Source organism: Hyperolius riggenbachi, chromosome 1 (genome assembly GCF_040937935.1).
Source record: "Hyperolius riggenbachi isolate aHypRig1 chromosome 1, aHypRig1.pri, whole genome shotgun sequence".
NCBI classification, from domain to species: domain Eukaryota; kingdom Metazoa; phylum Chordata; class Amphibia; order Anura; family Hyperoliidae; genus Hyperolius; species Hyperolius riggenbachi.
In genome coordinates this window covers 465,046,602-465,071,659 of record NC_090646.1, presented here as the reverse complement: position 1 = coordinate 465,071,659, position 25,058 = coordinate 465,046,602, and the positions used below count along the sequence as shown (strand labels likewise).

Below are 25,058 nucleotides of genomic sequence, written 5' to 3'. Positions count from 1 at the left end.
TCCAGCGAGTCGGGCTATCACAAATCAAGCATCTCACCTTGCAAGTTCTTTGTCCACTGAATATCGGCCAAGCGTGCCATGGCCGTGTAAGACCGCCTGAAATGCCCACACAACTTCCTGGACTGCTTCAGAACATCCTGTAAGCCTGGGTACTTACACACAAATCTCTGAATTATTAGATTCAGCACATGTGGCATGCAGGGTACATGTGTCAACTTTCCCAAATTCAAAGCAGAAATGAGATTGCTGCCGTTGTCACACACCACGTTGACGATCTCCAGTTGGTGCGGGGTCAGCCACTGATCCACCTGTTTGTTAAGAGCAGCCAGGAGAGCTGCTCCAGTGTGACTCTCCGCTTTGAGGCAAGACATGTCTAAGATGGCGTGACACCGTCGTACCTGGCATGCAGCATAGGCCCTGGGGAGCTGGGGCTGTGTAGCTGGAGAGGAGATCGCAGCATCAGTAGAGTTGTACTGCCACTCAGCCAAGGAGGAGGAAGACGATGACAGCGAAGAGGAAGCAGCAGGAGGAGGAGGAGGAGGAGAAGGAGAGGAGGTGGCAGGAGGCCTGCCTGCAAGCTGTGGAGGTGTCACAACTAGGTCCGCTGCACATCCACATACTTCGTGCTTGCCAGCGGTCACCAGGTTGACCCAATAGGCTGAGTAAGTAATGCCCTGACCGTGCTTGGCAGACCAGGCATCTGTGGTCAGATGGACCCTTGACTCAACGCTGTGTGCCAGAGATGATACCACTTGCCTTTCAACTTTACGGTACAGTTTGGGTATCACCTTTTTTGAGAAATAATTGCGGCCTGGTATCTTCCACTGCGGTGTCCCAATGGCCACAAATTTTTGGAAGGCCTCAGAGTCCACCAGCTGGTATGGTAACAGCTGCCGGGCTAACAGTTCCGCCAAGCCAGCTGTCACGCTGGGCAAGGGGGTGACTGGCAGACATTGGCTTCTTCCGCTCAAAGATTTCCCTCATGGACACATGGCTGCTGCTGTAGGCAGAGGAGCAGGAACTGCTCAAGGTGAGAGGCGGAGTGGAGGAGGGTGGCTGTGATTGTGAAGGTGCAAGGGAGAAAGCAGCTGAAGATGATGCACCTGAAGGAGGAAGAGGAGAAGGAGGGTGGCTTTGCTTTTGTGTGCTGCTTTTCCTCAGGTGGTCTTGCCATTGCAGTTTGTGCCTTTTCTCCTTCGTAAGGCAGTTGTCCCTACGCGGGTGTTGGCTTTTCTACAACTCAATTTTTGGTGGCAGAGAGAACAGATGGCATTGCTCTGATCTGAGGTAGACACACAAAAACAATTCTATACCGCTGAGCCCAGGGGTGTGGGCACTATGGTGGCGTCAGCAGCTGACGTTGAAGGGCATGTTGGCTGGCTGTCCACAGGTGGCGATACATGGCGCCGGACACTGCCACCAGCTGTTTCTGATGATGAGCTCCCCCTGCTTCTTTCAGGAACTCGTCTCCTCCTACTCCCCTCTGACTCCCCCTTTGAACTTTCCCCCTGTTCATACCCTCAATTGGGAACCCACGTGAGATCCGTATCATCTTAATCATCATAATCATCCTTCCCAGCTTTGCTTGCATCAGATATCTCCAAAACTGCACCAACAGCAGGTACTTCATCATCCTCCTCCTCACACCTTACGTCCATAGTGTCCCCTAACTCAGACATATGAGGTGGTGTAACTTGCTTAGCGCCTTCATCTTGTTGTAACAATAATGGCTGTGAATCAGTGAATAGCCCACCAAATAACTCCTGTGAAGTGTCAAATGCAGCAGATGTGATGCTTGTAGTAGTGCTGGTGGCTGCGGAAGATGAGGTGTTCTGTGTTAAATAGTCAACCACGTCCTGACAATCTTGGGAGTTGATGGGACGTGCCTTCTTCTGAACACTATACTTTGCTCCAGGGCCGTACAAAATCACTTCAGCACGACCTCGAACAGACCTCCCGGGTGGCCTGCCTCTGGGTCTGCCTCTGCCTGTTGTTTTGTCCATATCGGGGTGGATGAAGTGAAAGGTATGCACTGACTTGACTAATACAATGTGCTGTCACACAGGTGCAGTGAAAGGTATGCAGTGACTGGTATTACAATACAATGTGCAGCTGTCACACAGGTGCAGTTAACAGGTATGCACGGACTGGTATATTAAACAGCATGCGGTCACACAGGTACTGTGAACAATTATGCAATGACTAGTATTACAAATGTGCAGCTGTCACACACACAGGTAGTGTGAACAGGTATGCAGTAACTGGTATATAATATAACACTGTGTGCGGTCACGTAGGTTGGTGCACTGAACAGGTATGCAGTGATTTGTATCAATACAATGTGCAGCTGACACACACACAGGTACCGTTAACATGTGCAGTGACTGGTATATAATTTAACACTGCGTGCGGTCACGTAGGTAGGTGCACTGAACAGGTATGCAGTGATTGGTATTACAAATGTGCAGCTGTCACACACACAGGTACTGTGAACAGGTGCAGTGACTAGTGGTATATAACACTGCGTGCGCTCACATAGGTAGGTGCACTAAACAGGTAGGTATGCAGTGATTGGTATTAAAAATGTGCAGCTGTCGCACACACAGGTACTGTGAACAGGTGCAGTGACTGGTGGTATATAACACTGCGTGCGCTCACGTAGATAGGTGCACTGAACAAGTAGGTATGCAGTGATTGGTATTACAAATGTGCAGCTGTCACACACACAGGTACCGTGAACAGGTGCAGTGACTGGTGGTATATAACACTGCGTGCGCTCATGTAGGTAGGTGCACTGAACAGGTAGGTATGCAGTGACTGGTATTACAAATGTGCAGCTGTCACACACACAGGTAGAGTGAACAGGTGCAGTGACTGGTGGTATATAACACTGTGTGCACTCACGTAGATAGGTGCACTGAACAAGTAGGTATGCAGTGATTAGTATTGAAAATGTGCAGCTGTCACACACACAGGTACCATGAACAGGTGCAGAGACAGGTGGTATTTAACACTGTGTGCGCTCATGTAGGTAGGTGCACTTAACAGGAAGGAATGAAGTGATTGCTATTAAAAATGTGCAGCTGTCACACACCCAGGTACCGTGAACAGGTGCAGTGACTGGTTGTATATTACACTGCGTGCGCTCACGTAGGTAGGTGCACTGAACAGGTAGGTATGCAGTGATTGCTATTACAAATGTGCAGCTGTCACACACACAGACAGGGCAGCCATCAGGGGGGGACAACTGACACTGCAGTGAGGGGCCCAGGGCTTCTGGGGGCCCTGCCCCCCCAAAGCCATGGAAGGGCTATATGTGCTGGCTGTGGGCATGTGGCTCACTAACCAGCACACCGCGTTCTAGCACTGAGAGAAGAGTGACATCAGCTCTATAACGTGGGGAGCATATGAGTGAGCCTGCTACAGTGGACTTCCTATACTGGGGCACCACCTATATCTGGCTACAGGCTACCTATACTGGGCCATAGACGGGAACATGAGGTCACACAGAGGAAAACAAAAGAGGCACAAACTAAGGTGAGACAGAGGGGGACAAAAGAGGCACAGGAAGAAACGAGGGGGACAAAAGAGAACAGATAAAGGATAAGAGCGGACTTAGTCCCTATTTCATTTATTAACCGGGGACTACCTGTATTTTGCTAGTATTTGGCTCCAGCCACAACATGCCATGGTCACACCCACTTTTTGCCGCATCACGCTGTGCATGCCACTTTCTACAGTGTTGGAGTCATGCACATTTTTTTGCCGCAGCGCACTTCGCGCACGGACACGGGGGTGGGGTGGCTAGTGGGCGGGAACAGCAACCAGTGGGGGGGCCCAGGCCTGATAATGTGTGAGGGGCCCAAAAATTTCTGATGGCGGCCCTGCACACAGATACCGTGAACAGGTGTAATGACTGGTGGTATTTAACACTGCGTGCGCTCACTTAGGTAGGTGCACTGAACAGGTAGGTATGCAGTGATTGGTATTACAAATGTGCAGTTGTCACACACACAGGTACCGTGAACAGGTGCAGTGACTGGTGGTATATAACACTGCGTGCACTCATGTAGGTAGGAGCACTGAACAGGTAGGTATGCAGTGATTGGTATTACAAATGTGCAGCTGTCACACACACAGGTACCGTGCACAGGTGCAGTGACTGGTGGTATATAACACTGCGTGTGCTCACTAGAGATGGCTTGAACCTCCAATTTTTGGTTCGCGAACCTTAAACGCGAACCTTCACCAAATGTTCGGTTCGCGCAAGCTTTCATGAACCGCAATAGACTTCAATGGGGAGGCGAACTTTGAAAACTAGAAACATGTATGCTGGCCAGAAAAGTGATGGAAAAGATGTTTCAAGGGGTCTAACATCTGAGTTGTTGCATGGATGAGTGGGATACACGCCAAAAGTCCCGGGGAAAAATCTGGATTTGATGCAAAGTAGCGTTTTAAGGGCAGAAATCAGATTGCATGCTAAATTGGAGGCCTAAAGTGCTTTAAAACATCTTGCATGTGTATACATCAATCAGGGAGTGTAATTAGAGTACTGCTTTACACTGACAGACCAAACTCACTGTGTAACGCACCGCACACAGCTGTTTGTGTACTGACGGCCGTGCTGGACTGATACGCACCATGGCGAAAGTGCAGGCCATGGCGGTTTTCAAGCCCATATGGTCGCCGGCTGAGGTAGCTCAATGACGGAACAACAGTGACTGTCCAGCTGATCGAATTTGGTCTATCCACATTGAAGCAACGACCTTATTATCTTGGGTGTGCCCCCCCCCCCCCCCCCCGAGGCACTCATATAGCCGGCTGTCATTGCTTCATTGTGATACGCAAGCCCCTTCACCGCGGCAAGGTAACAATCACGAAGGGGAATTGACACATGTACTTGCCTTTTGTTTTGTTGTTGCAGCTGCAGTGCAGCCAGAAAAATTAGGCAGGCATGTACACGTACCAGAAAGATTACTATAGCGGTCTTAAAAATTCAGGAATTCGCCTGGAGTCCTGGACCCTGTTGGTGATGGCGGAGAAGGCAGTCAAGCAGCCTGCAGGCAGAGATGCTGTGTGGGGAGCGACTTAGTCTTGGGGCAGGCAGTCACACAGGTGCAGTTAACAGGTATGCACGGAGTGGTATATTACACAGCGTGCGGTCACACAGGTACTGTGAACAATTATGCAGTGACTGGTGTTACAAATTTGCAGCTGTCACACACACAGGTACCGTGAACAGGTGCAGTGACACTGCGTGCGGTCACGTAGGTAGGTAGGTGCACTGAACAACAGGTGGGTATGCATTGAATGGTATTACAAATGTGCACCTGTCACATGCACACACAAGTACCGTGAACAGGTGCAGTGACACTGCTTGCGGTCACGTAGGTAGGTAGATACACTGAACAACAACAGGTGGGTATGCAGTGATTGGTATTACAAATGTGCAGCTGCCTGTCACACACACACACAGGTAGTCACTGAATGTGCTGGGCCTGGCAGTGGCACAGTAGGAATTACCAAGGCTGTATATGCAACACAAGTGTCGGTGGGACACACAAGAAAAAAAAATAGATCACAAGAACAACATTAGCTCTCAAAAGAGCTGTGGAGGATGAGGAGTGCTTTTAGCAAGAAGGAGCAAGCTAACATGCCTAACACAAGAGCCTAACTAAGCTTTCCCTATGTCAGCAGCAGCAAGGTTGAGGCTATCTCTAGCGCTCACGTAGGTAAGTGTACTGAACAGGTAGGTATGCAGTGCTTGGTATTACAAATGTGCAGCTGTCACACACACAGGTACCGTGAACAGGTGCAGTGACTGGTGGTATATAACACTGCGTGCGCTCACTTGGGTAGGTGCACTGAACAGGTAGGTATGCAGTGATTGGTATTACAAATGTGCAGCTGTCACACACACAGGTACTGACAGGGCTGTATATGCAACACAAGTGTCTGTGGGACACACACGAAAAAAAAATAGATCACAAGAACAACATTAGCTTTAAAAAGAGCTGTTGAGGGGTGCTTTTTAGCAATAAGTATCAGCAAGGAGCAAGCTAACAAGCCTAAAAAGAGCCTAACTAAGCTTTCCCTATGTCTACAGCAGGTTCTTCTCCCTTCTCTAATTACTGCAGCCACACAAGTGAGTGAAAAGGCTGACGCTGCCTGCCTTTTATAAGGAGGGGGGGGGCTCCAGGAGGGAGTGTAGCCTTGTTGGCTACCCTGTGTCTGCTGACTGTGATGTAGAGGGTCAAAGTTGACCATAATGATGTAGTATAGGGGGCGGGTCGAACTCGCATATAGTTCGCGGTTCACCGCGAACGCGAACCACCGAAGTTTGCGCAAATAAGTTTGCGTGCGAACCGTTCGGGCCATCTCTAGCTATTTGAAGAACGTATTTAATGCAATATGGCCATATCCATGCTCATGTGGTAAAGATAAGATACTTTCTGTCTCTAGAAGGCCTAAAAAAAATATTTTGTTCTAATAGGAAATATTTCCTGAATAAACAGGAACTCTGTACATAGACTTCAAGTCCTTATTAAATCAAACCTATGAGGGAAAAAACATATACCGGTACTTACCCAAGGAAGCCTCTGGATGGTCTAGAGACTTCCCAGATCCTGCTCAAACTCACCGCTTTTGCCCGGGTCTGTCTACTTCTTTGTGGCTGCGCTCCCATCAAAGTATGAGCTTCTGTGAACTGAGACTGTGCGAGCATGGTCTGCACATGCCCAGAAGAATGAAGCCGACTCGTGCATGAAGGAAAAGCTGTGCGGCTGTGTTCTATTTGGCATGTGTAGACATTACTTCCACATGCCCAGTTTGAAGAAGCTTACTCTTGTCAGATGTGCTTAATGGGACCCAATTAATTTCAATTTTAAAGGGACCCAACACTATAATGGTGGTGTGGTCTGTAGTTGGATCGGGGAATCCTCTGGGCTATCCAGAAACATCCCTCCACTGAGATTAGTATTTTTTTAATTTTTTTTTACTTTACTTCATTTCAGGTTCTCTTTAAGGGCAGGTATTGCATAACCCATTCCAAGATACTCACCAAAGCAGAGGATGGTCAAATGGTGAGATGTAAACAGAGCCTGGAGTCTCAGACAAGTGGCGAGCATTGGCATCAGCATCATCCCAAACCTATGGCATAATTATTATTATTAGTAGTAGTAGTAGTAGCAGCAGTATACAGAACCTAACATTAACAAGAAGCAGAATAGATCAGGATGGATTGCAGTGTTGCCAGTCAGGGACACAGAGTAAGTTATAACTGTCCAGAGGGAATATGATCAGGATATGTAGTATGTGTACATACTAGTATTTTAGTGATTGAGGAGAGGATGCATGGTTGTGTGAGCAATGGATACATATAGTATATATTGTGAAGATGAGAGTAGGAAGTGGTTAATGGGTGAAGTGTGGTTTAAAGCCCCACAAAATCCTGAAATTAGTATTGTTTCAAGTATTTGTAACATTTTAATACACAAAGCTCATCAGAAGACCCCACACTAGGAAAAACAAGTTACACAGTGAAGGATGTGGGGTACAACAAGGGAACACGGTGGAGGACGAGGAGTACAACAAGGGTACACAGTGTAGGATGTGGGGTACAACAAGGGAACACGGCGAAGGATGTGGGGTGCAACAAGGGAAAATGGTGAAGGATGCGGGGTACAAGGGTACATAGTGAAGGATGAGGGGTACAACGATGGTACACAGTGAAGGGTGTGGGGTACAACAAGGGTACATAGTGAAGGGTGTGGGATACAATGAGGGTAAACAGTGAAGGATGTGGGGTACAACAAGGGTACACAGTGAAGGATGTGGGATACAATGAGGGTACACAGTGAAGGATGTGGGATACAACAATGGTACACAGTGAAGGATGTGGGGTACAACGATGGTACACAGTGAAGGGTGTGGGGTACAACGAGGGTACACAGTGAAGGGTGTGGGGTACAACGAGGGTACACAGTGAAGGATGTGGGATACAATGAGGGTACACAGTGAAGGGTATGGGATACAACAATGGTACACAGTGAAGGATGTGGGGTACAACGATGGTACACAGTGAAGGGTGTGGGGTACAACGAGGGTACACAGTAAAGGGTGTGGGGTACAACGAGGGTACACAGTGAAGGGTGTGGGGTACAACGAGGGTACACAGTGAAGGGTGTGGGGTACACCGAGGGTACACAGTGAAGGATGTGGGGTACAACGATGGTACACAGTGAAGGATGTGGGATACAATGAGGGTAAACAGTGAAGGATGTGGGGTACAACAAGGGTACACAGTGAAGGGTGTGGGGTACAACGATGGTACACAGTAAAGGATGTGGGGTACATCGAGGGTACACTGTGAAGGATGTGGGGTACATCGAGGGTACACAGTGTAGGATGTGGGGTACAATGAGGGTACACAGTGAAGGATGTGGGGTACAACGAGGGTACACAGTGAAGGGTGTGGGGTACACCGAGGGTACACAGTGAAGGATGTGGGGTACAACGTTGGTACACAGTGAAGGATGTGGGATACAATGAGGGTAAACAATGAAGGATGTGGGGTACAACAAGGGTACACAATGAAGGATGTGGGGTACAACGATGGTACACAGTGAAGGGTGTGGGATATAATGAGGGTAAACAATGAAGGATGTGTGGTACAACAAGTGTACACAGTGAAGGATGTGTGGTACAACGATGGTACACAGTGAAGGGTGTGGGGTACAACGAGGGTACACAGTGAAGGATGTGTGGTACAACGATGGTACAAAGTAAAGGGTGTGGGGTACAACAAGGGTACACAGTGAAGGATGTGTGGTACAACGATGGTACACAGTGAAGGATGTGGGGTACAACGATGGTACACAGTGAAGGATGTGGGATACAATGAGGGTAAACAGTGAATGGTGTGGGGTACAACAAGGGTACATAGTGAAGGATGTGGGATACAATGAGGGTAAACAGTGAAGGATGTGGGGTACAACAAGGGTACACAGTGAAGGGTGTGGGGTACAACGATGGTACACAGTGAAGGATGTGGGATACAATGAGGGTAAACAATGAAGGATGTGGGGTACCACAAGGGTACACAGTGAAGGGTGTGGGGTACAACAAGGGTACACAGTGAAGGGTGTGGGGTACAACAAGGGTACATAGTGAAGGATGTGGGATACAATGAGGGTAAACAGTGAAGGATGTGGGGTACAACAAGGGTACACAGTGAAGGGTGTGGGGTACAACGATGGTACACAGTGAAGGATGTAGGATACAATGAGGGTAAACAATGAAGGATGTGTGGTACAACGATGGTACACAGTGAAGGGTGTGGGGTACAACAAGGGTACACAGTGAAGGATGTGTGGTACAATGATGGTACACAGTGAAGGATGTGGGGTACAACGAGGGTACATAGTGAAGGATGTGGGATACAATGAGGGTAAACAGTGAATGGTGTGGGGTACAACAAGGGTACATAGTGAAGGATGTGGGATACAATGAGGGTAAACAGTGAAGGATGTGGGGTACAACAAGGGTACACAGTGAAGGGTGTGGGGTACAACGATGGTACACAGTGAAGGATGTGGGATACAATGAGGGTAAACAATGAAGGATGTGGGGTACCACAAGGGTACACAGTGAAGGGTGTGGGGTACAACAAGGGTACATAGTGAAGGATGTGGGATACAATGAGGGTAAACAGTGAAGGATGTGGGGTACAACAAGGGTACACAGTGAAGGGTGTGGGGTACAACGATGGTACACAGTGAAGGATGTAGGATACAATGAGGGTAAACAATGAAGGATGTGTGGTACAACGATGGTACACAGTGAAGGGTGTGGGGTACAACGAGGGTACATAGTGAAGGATGTGGGATACAATGAGGGTAAACATAGTGAAGGATGTGGGATACAATGAGGGTAAACAGTGAAGGATGTGGGGTACAACAAGGATACATAGTGAAGGATGTGGGATACAATGAGGGTAAACAGTGAATGGTGTGGGGTACAACAAGGGTACATAGTGAAGGATGTGGGATACAATGAGGGTAAACAGTGAAGGATGTGGGGTACAACAAGGGTACACAGTGAAGGATGTGGGGTACAACAAGGATACATAGTGAAGGATGTGGGATACAATGAGGGTAAACAGTGAATGGTGTGGGGTACAACAAGGGTACATAGTGAAGGATGTGGGATACAATGAGGGTAAACAGTGAAGGATGTGGGGTACAACAAGGGTACACAGTGAAGGGTGTGGGGTACATCGAGGGTACACTGTGAAGGTTGTGGGGTACATCGAGGGTACACAGTGAAGGATGTGGGGTACAATGAGGGTACACAGTGAAGGATGCGGGGTACATCGAGGGTACACAGTGAAGGGTGTGGGTTACAACGAGGGTACACAGTGAAGGGTGTGGGGTACACCGAGGGTACACAGTGAAGGGTGTGGGGTACAACGATGGTACACAGTGAAGGGTGTGGGATATAATGAGGGTAAACAATGAAGGATGTGGGGTACAACAAGGGTACACAGTGAAGGATGTGTGGTACAACGATGGTACACAGTGAAGGGTGTGGGGTACAACGATGGTACACAGTGAAGGGTGTGGGGTACAATGAGGGTACACAGTGAAGGATGTGGGGTACAACAAGGGTAAACAGTGAAGGATGTGGGGTACAACAAGGGTACACAGTGAAGCATGTGGGGTACACCGAGGGTACACAGTGAAGGATGTGGGGTACAACGAGGGTACACAGTGAAGGATGTGGGGTACACAGAGGGTACACAGTGAAGGATGTGGGGAACAACGAGGGTACACAGTGAAGGATGTGGGGTACACAGTGAAGGATGTGGGGTACACCGAGGGTACACAGTGAAGGGTGTGGGGTACAACAAGACTTTTCTGAATGAATACTGGAGTGAATGAAAGGTGAACCAGAAGAAAGGGACAGTTGAAAAGAGTTGTTCATCCGGTGATGAAAGACCAGAATGCAAGGGAAATACTGTAGAGCCATACAGTGATGTGGGTTTTTTAAACGCGAGTCTGTTTCTCAGATAGTAAATAAAGCTTGTTGGAGAGAAGCATAGCGTAAGCTACAGACTGTAATGCAGGAATGAACACTTCTCAAACATTATAGAGTTCTTGATATGTTTGATAAGTGAGCTTTGCTGGCTAATGCATTAAGGGCAGCCATTAGCAACTGGGGGCAAATATCAGAGAGGATTGAAGAGCATCAGAGATAAAGTGTGTCACCATCATGGCAAGTAGGGACATCACAGAATCAAGCTAGGGGTTATCAAGAGAGAGTTTACTGGCCAAACCATTTAGCATTTTACTGAGAATAATAAGATCATCCATATTGTATATCATCGGGACAATACAGTTCAGAAAGTCAGTAGTGAGAATGTCATTCAATAAAGGTCTGACAAAAAGGACTAATTAAGGGTTAAGCAGTGTCTCTGTACTGCTGTACTGTAGTAGTAGTAGTGTAGCTACTATTGTAGAAAATGTTGGTCCATATGCCATCATGTGGTCATATGTGGCACTGCAGCATTAGGGTTTAAACATATTTACAAAGGTACTGGGACAATCCTCCAAATCATTGAATTCAGATGTTCTAATCACATCTATGATCACAGGTGTATCAATTCAAGCACCTAGGCATGCAGGCTACTTCTACAAACACTTGTGAAAAGATAAATCGCTCTCAGACGCTTAGTGAATTGCAGTGTCGTATTGCGATTTCTTCTCTACTATTCCACAGTCAAATGTTAGTGGTATTGTAAGAAAGTGGAAGCAATTGCAACAATTCAGCCACATAGTGGTAGGCCACGTAAAATCACAGAATGGGGTCCCCATATACTGAGGCACACATTGAACAGAAGTTGCCAACTTTCTGCAGGGTCAATAGCTACAGACTTCCAAATTTCATATGGCCTTCAGATTAGCTAAAGAACAGTGTGTTGAGAGTTTTGTGGAAAGGATTTTCTTGGCTGAGCAGCTAAATTCAAGATGTTTTTTCTGGAGAAACAAATCATGCTTTTCTATCTGGCAATCCAAAAGGTAGCTCTGGGTATGGCAGATGCCAGAAGATCGGTTCTTACCTGACTGCATTATTCCAATTGTAAAGTAGGGGGTTATGGAATGGGGTTGTTTTTAAGGGGTACGGCTTGGTCCCTTAGTTCCAATAAACTGAATTATGCTTCAAGATACCAAAACATTTGGAACAGTTTGGGAATGGCTCCTTCCTGTTCCAACATGACTACGCCAAGTTCCATAAAGAAATGGTTGAGTGATTTTGATGTGGACGAACTCGACTAGCCTGCAAAATGCCCTGACCTCGACATAATGAAATGAAAACCCTCAGTATGAATTACAGTGGAGAGTGCAAGCCTGACCTTCTGTGTCTGACCTTACAAATGTTCTTCTGCACGAAAGGTCAAATAGTCCCATAAAGACACTTCTAAACCTTGTGAAAAGCTGTCCAGAAGAGTAAGGACCCTTTCACACATACCATGTTGCCTCACATTATGTCATACAAAATTGCCATATTCCATCTCAGAAGCAGTAATCCTATGGGGTTATGACATTTATCGTGGTGCGGCACAGCGGGTTCCATCAGGATGACGCAAGAATTGAAGTGTTTAACCCAGAAGTAAGGCATTAAATTGAATGAAAAACATTTTTTGTCTACACGTGTTTTTACGTTTCTTTCAATCTACTAAACAAAAGCCTGGTAATTCTCTCCAGAATTACAATCCTATAAAAGCTTGATATACATGAAAACATACAAACTCAGCAGTACTACTATTTGTCCTAGAGCACAGGTGTCAAACTCCAGGCCTAGAGGGCCAGATCCATGCCAGTGTTTAGGATGGACTGACCTGTTCTACCTGATGGACTGACCTGTTCTACCTGATGGACCACACCTTTCCTGATTCAGACTCATCAATTAATTTGAGCTGTGTCAAAAATGGATCTCATCCCTCGAAGGACTGGTTTGATTTCCCTGCCCTAGAGGTATTTGCTCACAATATCACCTTTTGTTGCCCCAGCCACACACCTGTCATGGCAGCTATGCCCCCCCCCCTCCCCATTGTGAGTATGCCATAGAGTAGTCAGTGGAATGGGGCAGTTTGAAGATCTATAATCAAATTATCATCTGACTGCAGTTAAAGCTACTAACAATGTGTATTATGCAAACTCACTCCCAATTTAATTTACAGCAATCCTCACTACATGATTGTTTTATTTGAAACCCAAAACAACACTAAAATAGGGGGGAAAGACTGACAGATCGGAACCCCAGTGAATTAGGTCAGGGGAGTAGAGCTAGAGAATAGCATGCTGCAAGCACAATGTTGACCATTCACCCATCTCTATTACCTTTCCTGTCACCACCACTTCTGCTCCAAGATCCGCCAGTTTTTGTATGACTTTGTTTGAGGTTTGTTCAGGCACAACAATTGTGGCTGGCATGCCCAGCTTGTTACAGGCATAAGCAGCTGCCAGTCCAGCATTCCCCCCTGCCAAAGAGAAAGACGGTAATGTCTGACAGTAAATATTTAGGGAAATTGGAGTTTTGAAGAGAGTGCAGATAAGGAAGACGAAAGGATCATCTTGAAAGGCAGAAGTTGGGAATGAGCAATGTGACCTTGAGGATCCACAGAGGTTTGCAAAGAAGATACAGAGGATTAAATATTTAACGTAAAGACAGGATTTAGGTACCTGAGGAGCAGACAAATTTCTTACATCCCTTCCTTGCTAGCTGCATAAAAGAAAAAGCAGGATTTACACATAACATACTGCTTCCTAGGCAGACTTGACTTTTTAAATGAAATAAGTAAATATTGAAAAATGTAAAGGGTTAGCATACTTATACTTAAAGTAACTTGGTAGTGAGAGGGAAGTGAAGGATGCCATATGTATTTCTTTTTAAACAATGTTAATTGCCCACTGACCCTCTGGCTCCAGTGCTTTAAAGTAAACCTGAGACAAGTAAAAACAATTTTTTATACATATCTGGGGCTTCCTCCAGTCCCCTTCAGGCTGATTGGTCCCTTACCATCTTTCCACACCACCTGGATCCTCCACTAGGTGGCCCAGTAAGTCGGGGCATACTGGCATGGGTGGCCCGGCTGCGCGTGTCACATTGCGCTTCCGTCATCGGAAGAGTTCTGTGCCTGCACGGTACCACTGCGCAGGTGCAGAACAATCCCGGCAGCAGAAGCGCAACGGGGGAGTGAACACTGCCGGACTGCACCTGCGCCTACTGGCTCCGGAATTCATGGGCCGCCTAGGGGAGGATCCATGCGGTGTGGGAAGATGGTGAGGAAACAATCAGCCTGAAGGGGGCTGGAGGAAGCCCGAGGCATGTATAAAACTTTTTTTTTACTCATCTTAGGTACACTTTAAGTTACAGACACAGAATTCTTATGAACAGCAGATGCCCTGTCATAGTTTGACCACAGTAACCATGTTTGTTTTGGGTGTGTGATTCAGACACTAATGAAGTCAAAAAGATCAGCAGGTCAGTTGGCTTTACTTCCTGATCAGTGATGCAATGTTCAAGAAATGTTTGATTTTCCTTTTTTTTCCTCCTTTTTGTCTACAAAGTGGTCATATCCCTCTAGCTTTCCCCACAACCAGAGAATAAAGGTCATCTTTGAGCCAGTCAGTGACAGTCACTTTCTAGTCCTGTATTTTTATCAGAAGGGGATAGGAAAACATTGAATTCCCTGAATATGAAGAGCCTTCCCTCCAGGAGCTCAAACAACTCAAAAATGAAACTTCAGAGAGCTCCACAAAGTTGTATCATTTTGTCACTTGTAGCCGGACTTGTGTACAACCAAAGGATATCTGTTAATGGAGATTAGAAAAAAATCTTATCCAATCTCATTATTTTAGGCTTGACCCTGATCCATACTGGATTTCAAGGGTATATAGTGGGGATTATAAACTTCTCCTAGGAATTGCAACAAACGTGGGTGCAGTTTTCCCTCATGCTTATATTTGTCCTTGGATTCCAAACAGGAAAGGGTCTACAAATGGAAGCAGGAAATTCAGCAGCTCGCAACCCTAAACCTAACCGCTCCCCCATGGCTCACTTCAACGCCCTCTCCCCCTCCCACCTAAACTTAACCAACCCCCGATGCCAATCCACTACAATAATGAAAAATTATCCCCTCCCCCCCATAGGTCCCTTTATAAATAGTTGCTATACTGTGAAATTTGGGAAATGTGTGTCGGGGCCAACAGTTATTCAAAATAGAGCTACAAATAGTGGGTGCTGTGCATTCACCCACTATTTGTAGCTGTATTTTGCATTGCAGACGCCCTGGTCCAAATTTCACAGTACAGCCACTATTTATACAGGGGCGTATGGGGGCAGCCGAAAATGTTCATTATTGCGGCGGATTGGCATCGGGGGCTGGTTACGTTTAGGTGTGGGGGAGGGTTAAAGTTAGACATGGGGGGAAGGTTAAGGTTAGCCATGAGGGGATGGTTAAGGTCATCTGGGGATCGGGGGGGGGGGGGGGGTGGAAGGTTAAGGTTAGCCATGGGGGGGGGGGGTAAAGGTTAGGAGTGGGTAGAGGGTGGTAAATATTAGCCCTGGGGAGGTCAAGATTAGGCGTCAGGAGGTGGTTAAGGGTAGGTATTGAAGAGGGAGGGTTAGATTTTGATATGGTAAACTGTTAGTAAATTTTACCAATACTTTATTAACGAAAAATGGCACTAAAAATAGTAACTAGTGTAAAATAGTATAATATCAGTAAAATACTGTTATTCTACCATTGGCTATCGGGCGCCCAAATTTCATGGTGCCTTTATTTCATGTACACCAACAAATATCCAAGGTACAACACAACCTCTGTGCAGTAAGACAACAGTTGGCATACATTTACTTTCAACTTTAATTTTTTTTTGTTAGTACACACACACGCACGCACGCACGCACGCACACACACACACACACACACACACACACACACACACACACACACACACACACACTCTCTCTCTCTCTCTCTCTCTCTCTCTTTCTCTCTCTCTCTCTCTCTCTCTCTCTCTCTCCATTACCTTTTGACAAAAGTGCCCTATGCCACGTATTTTAAAGGAGCCCATAGGTTGGATGTTTTCCAGTTTTATAAGAACAGGAGTTCCAGCCTTTTTGGACAGTGCAGAGCTTTCCTTCAGTGGAGTGACAAAGTGAAACGGAATTTCGTCCTGGGAGTCCATCACTGACGACTTTATTGCTGTTGATAAAAGAAGTACAAACAACTTTATTCATAAAGCAAACTGTTTCTGGAAGCAACATACAGAACATATCTTCATGTTGCGCCTTATATTGCCTGTCTTCAATTTCTCATACTCAGACCTCTTTCACATTGGAGGCTGAAGGTGGGAAATTCCCCAGCTGTTAGCTGCTCCAGTGCCCCTGCCAGGTGCTCACTATCGCTCGGTATGGGAGGTGAAGAGGCGGCCCTCCCCATAAAGCCACATCTGAGTGCGCTGCACCCATGCTAAGACACATGTGTCTTAGCATGGGTGCAGCGCACTCAGACCTCTTTCACATTGGAGGCTGAAGGTGGGAAATTCCCCAGCTGTTAGCTGCTCCAGTGCCCCTGCCGGGTGCTCTCTATCGCTCGGTATGTGTTATGATCGCTTCTGCAGCGTTTACTGCTGACTGCAGTGGTGTTGCAAACCAAGCAGTTCTAATGTCATTACATGCATTTGCTTGCATAGTTTGGTTTGCACTTAAACTAGTTGCCGATTCCATCTGCAGTCGCTCTGAAGTTAATGACAGTTTAATATGCTTTTGTGTAAACAAACATTGTCTGCTGCAATGGAGGGGCAATCCCTTTCCTGCAGGCTGCATATCATTGTCTGCCTTTTCCTGCTATCAGCCTGTGATTAATTACCATTCACTTGTGTGGGAATCTGCAGGTCTGCTCCCATTGGATGACCTCAGTATAAAGAACTGCTTCCTGCAATGCCTCATGGGCTACCATAGTCTCAGATTCTGTCTGTTACTCTGCTCGTGCCCCACCTCGTTCCTAGTCCGTGTGGACTGCGCTGACTCCTGCGAAGGGGTCAGCGAGTCCTCCTAGTTCTGCTCTTGTTCTAGAAGTTGTTACTCTGCTTGTCTTGTGTCATATATTGGTTCATCGCCAATATATACGCATACTTGCACGTTTATTATTTTCCTTGTATTCGTGTTACGTTGATACATCAGTGTCGCTGATATATACGTACACGAACTGTTTATATCCTGTGTTCCGTTAGTCAGCGTTCCAGCACGCTGAGCTAGTTATCCTGTTCCTGGTCCTGTTTGTGGATTGCGTTCATCTCTGCGAAGAGATAGCGAATCCTTCTGAGTCCTGTCCCCTGTATTACTCCAGTCTTAGTCAGAGTTCCTGCTTATGTCATATATCGGTTCATTGCCGATATATACATATGTTAGTCAGACGTTACAAATAGTTTCATTGATAGCTGTAATTGTAATACGCTAGGAAATCATACTTATTGTATATTTATCTGTGTTACGTTCATCTATCTTGATCCTGCTATTTCCTGACTATCCTGTTCTGTCTTGGTGAGGCACGCCATTGCTGCAAACGCTTGGCTACCTCATTCCAGTCTGTTTTATTGTGGACGCTTGCTGTCACTAAGTAGTGGCTAGTTAAGCAAGCGTTCATTCTGTCTACCTGTCCTGATCTCCTCAGTCCTGGTTTATGCTCTCAGCGCTACTTTGCGCTGAGACGTTATTACGAAAGTGTTGTTTGTGGCTGTTCGGATCTGCACCGGCTCTGTGCACCACAATCTCCTATTGGAGTCAGTCCTCTCCTCCACTAAACTGGGGATATCCTGATTCCTTGTGCTGGTGTGTGTACCTCCTTCACGTCAGCTTATGTGTTGCATGCTGACTGTGGAGATTACACCTCCAAGCTTAACAGTATGGGAGGTGAAGAGGCGGCCCTCCCCATAGAGCCACATCTGAGTGCGCTGCACCCATGCTAAGACACATGTCGCGGTTCTCTGCTGCTGACTAACATCCCCACATGCCAAACGCTGACACACCTGGTGTTACATTTGGTTGCATTTCATTTGTATGCAAATGGTCTTTGTGGCTGGCATTGACTAAGACTGTGACATGACAGTACAGATTGTAGGCCTGCAAAGAAGGGCAATTTCAGCTTCTCTTTTCTTGGAAATTTAAGGCCTCTTGCACACTGCAAGCAATTCAGATTCAGATTCCGCTTTTTAATCAGTTTTTACCTCCGTTTCAGATTCAGATTTGCAGTGTGCAAGGAGCAAACTGCAAATCTGAATCTGAATCGGAAGTAAAAACAGATTAAAAAGCGGAATCTGAATCTGAATTGCTTGCAGTGTGCAAGAGGCCTAAAGCTGACTGTAAATTGATATGGAAAAAAACACTTTTTTAACAATATTAATTTACAGAAAGCGTGGCACTGATTTATGATTTTAGCAATTTTGAGTGAAAATTAAAAGACATATGAAGTGAGAAGACTATGGAGGCTGCCATATTTATTTCTTTTTAGACAATACCAGTTACCTGGCAACCCTGCTGATGTATTTGACTACAGTAGTGTCTGAATAACACCAGAAATAAGCATGCAGCTAATCTTGTCAAATCTTGTCAAATGACAGAAACCCCTGATCTGCTGCATGCTTGTTCAGGGTCTATGGCTAAAAGTATTAGAGACAGAGGATCAGCAGGACAGCCAGGCAACTGGTATTGCTTAAAAGGACATAAATATGGCTGCCTCCATATCCCCCTCGTAACAGTTGTCCTTTAAGCTTCACTTCAATAGCTCCAAGAAAAAAATTCCTCTCCTGACCAACAGGAATTCCAGCACTATACTCTGAACATGGTAATGCAAAACCGCACAACTTATAGGTAATCTAAACTGTTACAATGAGTAGCATGGTATGTGCTCATTACCAAGCAGCGCCTGTCTCACATGCACATCCTGTGCCTTTACATTTGATGGATCTGTAGTCATTATAAGGCAGGTGCTGCTTAACCATGAGTAGTGCACACAACTTGCTACTCTATTGTAACCACATATGGGTAAAGCTGCTGAGTTATAAGCCACATTGAAATTGGTGTATGAAATATTGTAACAATATAAGTACATAATAAAATAAAAACAATACTTCTATTGATTGTGCATTGTATGTACTACACATTTCTTCATGCACAGCTTTGTCCTTCTCCCAGGGGTGGTGACACAGAATCACCTTTATATAACTGTACTTTACTCATACATTCCTTCTCCTAGAATGGAAAGTGTCAGCACATCTGCTTGGCGATTCGCTGCATAGTCAACTATGTATAAAATTAGCTATACGATAACATATAGCATGTAACATTTATTTCTAAAAGTAGAACATGGAGGTCTGATGCTAATTTGTAAAAGAGAATGTAATGATGTACTTATAACACAAGTTCATTTTCCATAACTATAAAACTATGATTGAAAATGTAAACCTTTATATAGTACCTGCTCTACTGTGTAATGCTGGGAATACACGGTACGTTTTTGAGCCATTAAGATGGCTCGATGGATAATTTCCGACATGTCCGCTCTCCTGCCGGATCGATTCCGCGCGTGATTTCGCATAGGGAATAATGGGAAAAGATAAGAAAAACGAGCAAAAGATAACCAAATCGACCGCGGAATCGAGCGCAAAAATCGATTGGGCGCGAAAATGAGCGTGTGTATTCCCAGCATTATACAGTTTTCTCTAAAGATTGCAACCCTTCCACCTCAATTAGTATAACCTGTACTACACATACAGAGGAAGGACTACACATTTCACAGCAGGCTTAGACTTGTAGTTGCTCAACTGATTGAAATAAATAATGTGAAACCTTCTGTAAAGATTAACTAGCATATACGTATATTTCACACACAGCATGAACAACAAGCTACAGGTTACACCACTAAAAGATTTGCCCATTTCCTCCCATCCACCTGTATGCCAGTGTCAGTGTATGAAAACTACATTAGTAGACTTTGGAATGCTCTACTTTCCTATTACTATTAGCTGTTATGAAAGGCATACAGTACCTTATAGATGCACTCACTCAGGAAGGTGTTAAATAGCAGAACGTTTGTTGTGCAGATCAAGGTCCTACAGGGAGTGCCTGAACAGAGGCGGAGGGACAGGCCACTCAGATCACTGTAACCCAATCTTTCCAGGAAAACAGGCAAAGATCCTGAAACGTATCCAAAAAGTATGCATGTGAAGATATTATTGTTATTATATATTTACAAAAAGATATATTTAATAGTAAAAATCTTTTGATACAAACAATGCATCTATACAATTACACATTGCAAGCAAGGGCAATACAAATAATACACAGTCATAAAGCACGACCAGTAGGAGGTGCCCACACAAAAGCATGCTCAGCAAGTATTAGTGGAGGTGTCAGAGACTTTTGTGTCTTTCTATTAGTAAAGGCTGGAATGCTGCAAAGAAAGTGAAATATTTACCTAAGTAGAGGAAAGCCGGAAGCCGAAGCTATGAACAAGTGGCTTTGCTTAGGCCTCATTCACATCAGGGCCGTTTCTGTGCACTTTTCACAGCGCATTGCCCTGTGCGTTCTGCAAGGTATTTATTTTCCCATGTAATTAAATGTACCTGGTTCTGTGATGATTTGCTCAGCTGCCTGTGCAGGCAGGCAGCTTTTTGACCATTGTGTAAGTTTGCATGCTGCAGGACTCTGGAAAGAAGAGCTTCTGTCAGTTTTGCAGCTTGTGCTTGCTGAGGAATTTGCATACGTTGTCATGCAAATTGCCTGGCCACATTCATTGGAGGCGTGTACTATAAGTACTATGTGTGTCCCACAATGCTTGGCTGTTCATAAGGAGTCTTCCTGTGAAACACTCTGGAGAGTGTCAGCCATGCTCTTGGTTTGAAGATCAGCTTAGAGTAATTCCTGGAAACTGTGCTAGGCAGATTCCATAGTGCAGTTAGGATTGTTTATCTGTTTGTTTGTTCTGTTGCTGTTGTCCTGTCCCAGCGGTGGTCGACAGGAAATGGTTCTGATCTCTGTTCTTGGAGTATAGCTGGTGCAGCGGTTGCTACCAGCTATCTCTTCTGTTCTGTCTCCTGGGATCGCGCTAGCCACTTTTCGCTAGCGCTGTGGATCCTTCTGTTCTGTCTCCTGGGATCGCGCTAGCCACTTTCCGCTAGTGCTGTGGATCCTTCTGTTCTGCTACTCTGTACCTGGATCGCGCTAGCCACTTTTCGCTAGTGCTGTGGATCCTATCTCTCGCTTGTCCCTGTTTTCGTGTGTCTGTCTTGTCTGCTACGACCGCTTGCTGGAGGCTCGGTGAGGTAACCGTTAAGCAAGCGTTCCCGTCCTCTGTTTCATGTTTGTCTGTCGATGGTTAGTTAGGCGTGCTTGTCTCTATTGTGCTTATCACGTGGAGACCACGCATAACCGCGTGCACTGTTGCGAATGAGTGCGGTGTTCGCGGTTAGCTAGAGTTTGCTATTTTCCGCATCTTCTCATTGTATTATTTGCTGTGCCTTTGCTACCCTCGTATTCTGTTCTGATCTGCCTTGTGTCACGTCTGGCGATCGCACCTCTCGCGATCGCGTTCCTATTTCATATCTGCTGTTGTGTGTGCGCGGTCGCGGGGCGGCGACTGGATTGGCGCACACACATACAACCTGTCCCTTTGCTCGTTCTCATTCGCAATCGCCTCTCTTGCGATTGCGTTCTGCGCTTTATACAATTCCTGTCTGGCATTTGTGGAGGTACAGAGGATTGGTTTCTCTGCACTCCCCAGCGCCATCTGCCGACAGGAATTTCCCTCTACAGGTGCGTAGCACCTTTTGCTGGGTGCCTGCAATTACACGCTTGTGGAGGATTTCCGCCGTGTCAGCGCACGCGTTGTGCACTGATCACGGAGAAAGTTCCACAATCGTTACAGGTTCACATCTATGCGCTGCGCTGAGCTGCGTTACAAAAACATAGTGTTGCATGCATTTCTGTGTGTTGAGCTGTAAAGCGCACATCAATGCAAGTGAATGGGTGCGCTTTTTTAGTGCATACAAGCGCATAGAAACGCATACGTTTTTTTTACCCCTATTTGAAAAAAAAATACATTTACATATGAAAACAAAGCTTTATTGACAACTGCTACTGCTACAATAAGCAAAACATGCTTAAAAAAGCGCACTGCAATGCACTGAAACATGCACTGAAGCACGCACAAGCACATGCGTTTCTTATCATGCGCTTTTACATGTTTTTCAATGCACCCAATGTGAGCGAGGCCTTACTGGGCAGGCGCGGTACAACTACACTTACACATGGAGGAAAGCATGCCCGGGATCTTGAAGAGGATCCTTGCCAGCAGCGGTAGGATTGGAGGATGGATTGGGAACAGTGATGTAGCTACAGACCTCGGGCCCCAATGACCAATTTGGACTGGGACTGGGCCCCACCTACCCCCTTCCATTCCTACATTAAATAATGTGTTGCCTCCCACACCAGTAGACAGATGTGCCCCCCCCACCCCAGTATGGTAGCCAGATGGGCTCCCCCCTCCCTTCCCAGTATAGTTAGAGTTGAGTTGAGCCGAAATTTTCGTAATTTCGCATTACTATAATTACGCATGCGAAATTTGCGATTACGATGCGAAATTAGCGTAACGAAATTGCCATTAAAATCGTAATTGAAAATACCGTAAGCGTAATTTTCTATGCGAAATTTCGCGTTTCGTTCATGCCGTAATTTCGCATTAAACGCTACCGTAATTTCGCGTTAAACCGTAACGCTCCGTATAATATAAAAAAGCCGCCGACTTTAAGGGTTAATAGCAAAGCCCCCTTAAATGCTAAGAGCCTCAAATTTGGAGAATATATTAAGGAGATCAGGAGGAATAAGAGGAAAAAAAATTTTCAAAAAGACCTTATAGTTTTTAAAAAAATCGATGTTAAAGTTTCAAAGTAAAAATGTATACAACTTTGTTACATTGTAACTACGCCGCACCCGACGTCACTCACCGCCGCCGCCGCCACCGCGTCTGTGCTGCAGGACCCGACAGAGCTCTGAGCTATAGCTCAGAGCTCTCTAAGCATCTTTGTATTTGGGCTCCAAGGAGCCCCATTGGTCCTTAGCAGACCAATGGGGTTCCTTCTGATTTAAAGGAACCCCATTGGTCTGCTAAGGACCAATGGGGCTCCTTGGAGCCCAAATACAAAGATGCTTAGAGAGCTCTGAGCTATAGCTCAGAGCTCTGTCGGGTCCTGCAGCACAGACGCAGTGGCGGCGGCGAGTGACGTCGGGTGCGGCGTAGTTACAATGTAACAAAGTTGTTACATTGTAATAACTTTGTTACATTGTAACTGATAGAACATTTCCGAGGATATTGCGAGGGATCATTTGTTTAAAGGGACAGGTAAGTATTAATGATAATTAAGAATATTAAAGGACTTTTTTCGTGGTTATGTTTTTTGTTCAATTAAAATACTTTTTCTAAGTGTCTGTGTGTTTATTTACTTTAACTCTTAAAGGAAATGGGTAAGGGGTACAAGTACCTCTATACTCATTTCTCCTGGGAGGGGGGGTGGGCATCTGGGGGACCCCTTTTTAAAGGGGACTCCCAGATTCCACCATGAACCTCCCCCCCAGGAAATCGCGGCCTCCACCTCCACCGCCCATCGGAGGTGGAGAAGAGCCCCTTGTCCTTGGATTGGACAAGGGCTCGGAGGGGGAGGGGAAAGCTTGGCTGCCCCTCCCCTTCCGAGACCCCCCAATCCATGGACCATGCGGGCTGGTATAGTCAGGGTGCGGAGCCCCACGCGGCCGGTGCTCCGCATTCTGGCTATCCCAGCCTGCATGGGGGACAAGGGGTTAAAGAGGTCTGGGAGGGGGGACCCCACGTCGTTTTTTTTTATATTTCCCACACTCAGAACGAAGTAAGTAAAACTCTTCCCACTTGGGGGAATCTATGAAAATAATACACTATTGTTACCTGTGCAAAAAAAACTGACATTTTCCGCATTTAAAAGACATTTTCGCCCTTGAAACTTAAAAATCGATTTTCTCAAAAACTATAAGGTCTTTTTGAAAAAATGTTTTTCCTCTTATTCCCACTGATCCCCTTAATATACCCGGGGAATTTGGTGTTCCTAAACTTTAAGCAGGCTTTGCTATTAACCGTTAAAGTCGGCGGGTTTTTAAATGTTTACATTTTTCCTTTGAAACTTTAACATCGATTTTCTCAAAAACTATAAGGTCTTTTTGAAAAAAAAATTTTCCTCTTATTCCTCCTGATCTCCTTAATATATTCTCCAAATTTGAGGCTCTTAGCATTTAAGGGGGCTTTGCTATTAACCCTTAAAGTCGGCGGCTTTTTTATATTATACGGAGCGTTACGGTTTAACGCGAAATTACAGTAGCGTTTAATGCGAAATTACGGCATGATACGAAATTTCGCGAAATCCTTCTTCATTACGATTATGTACTTACGGCCATAATCGTAATTACACTAATTACGCGAAATTTCGCGAAATCGTAATTAGGTAATTACGCTCATCTCTAAGTATAGTAGCTAGATGTGTCCTACTCTCTCACCCCCCACCCAGTATGGTAGCCAGGTATAGGAGCCTACAGTATAGCTAACCAGGTATAGATGCCTCCACTATAGCTAGCCAGGTGCTGTATAAGTGCCCCATTATAGGTAGCCAAGTATAGGTGTCTCCAGTAGAGGTAGCCAGGTATGAGTGTGCCCAGTATAGGTATAGGTGTTCCCAGTATAGGTAGCCAGGTATGAGTGTCCCCACTATAAGTAGCCAGGTATAGATGCCCCCAGTAAAGGTAGCCAGGCATAGGTGCCCCCAGTATAGCTAGCCAAGTATAGGTGCCAACAGTATAGGTATCCAGGTATAGTTGCCGACAGTATAGGTAGCCAGGTATAGGTTCTCTCAGTATAGGTAGCCAGGCATAGGTGCCCCCAGTATAGGTAACCAAGTATAGGTGTCCCCAGTATA

The 25,058-nt window shown here is 45.8% G+C and overlaps 1 protein-coding gene across 4 annotated transcripts in view; it reads right to left on the bottom strand.

The window, feature by feature from the left end:
• SDSL (serine dehydratase like) overlaps positions 1–25,058 on the bottom strand; it is an 80,725-nt gene that overhangs the window by 13,027 nt on the left and 42,640 nt on the right. For 3 of the 4 annotated variants that reach the window (XM_068239695.1, XM_068239703.1, XM_068239711.1), the window contains 5 exons: positions 20,114–20,262; positions 16,095–16,270; positions 13,743–13,782; positions 13,401–13,540; positions 7,061–7,149 (listed from right to left, as the gene is read on the bottom strand). In XM_068239695.1, coding sequence (XP_068095796.1) covers positions 7,061–7,149; positions 13,401–13,540; positions 13,743–13,782; positions 16,095–16,253 — 428 coding nt within the window. In that variant the 5' untranslated portion in view covers positions 16,254–16,270; positions 20,114–20,262. The remainder of the gene's footprint in view (positions 1–7,060; positions 7,150–13,400; positions 13,541–13,742; positions 13,783–16,094; positions 16,271–20,113; positions 20,263–25,058) is intronic. The other variant, XM_068239718.1, reaches the window with a different exon arrangement.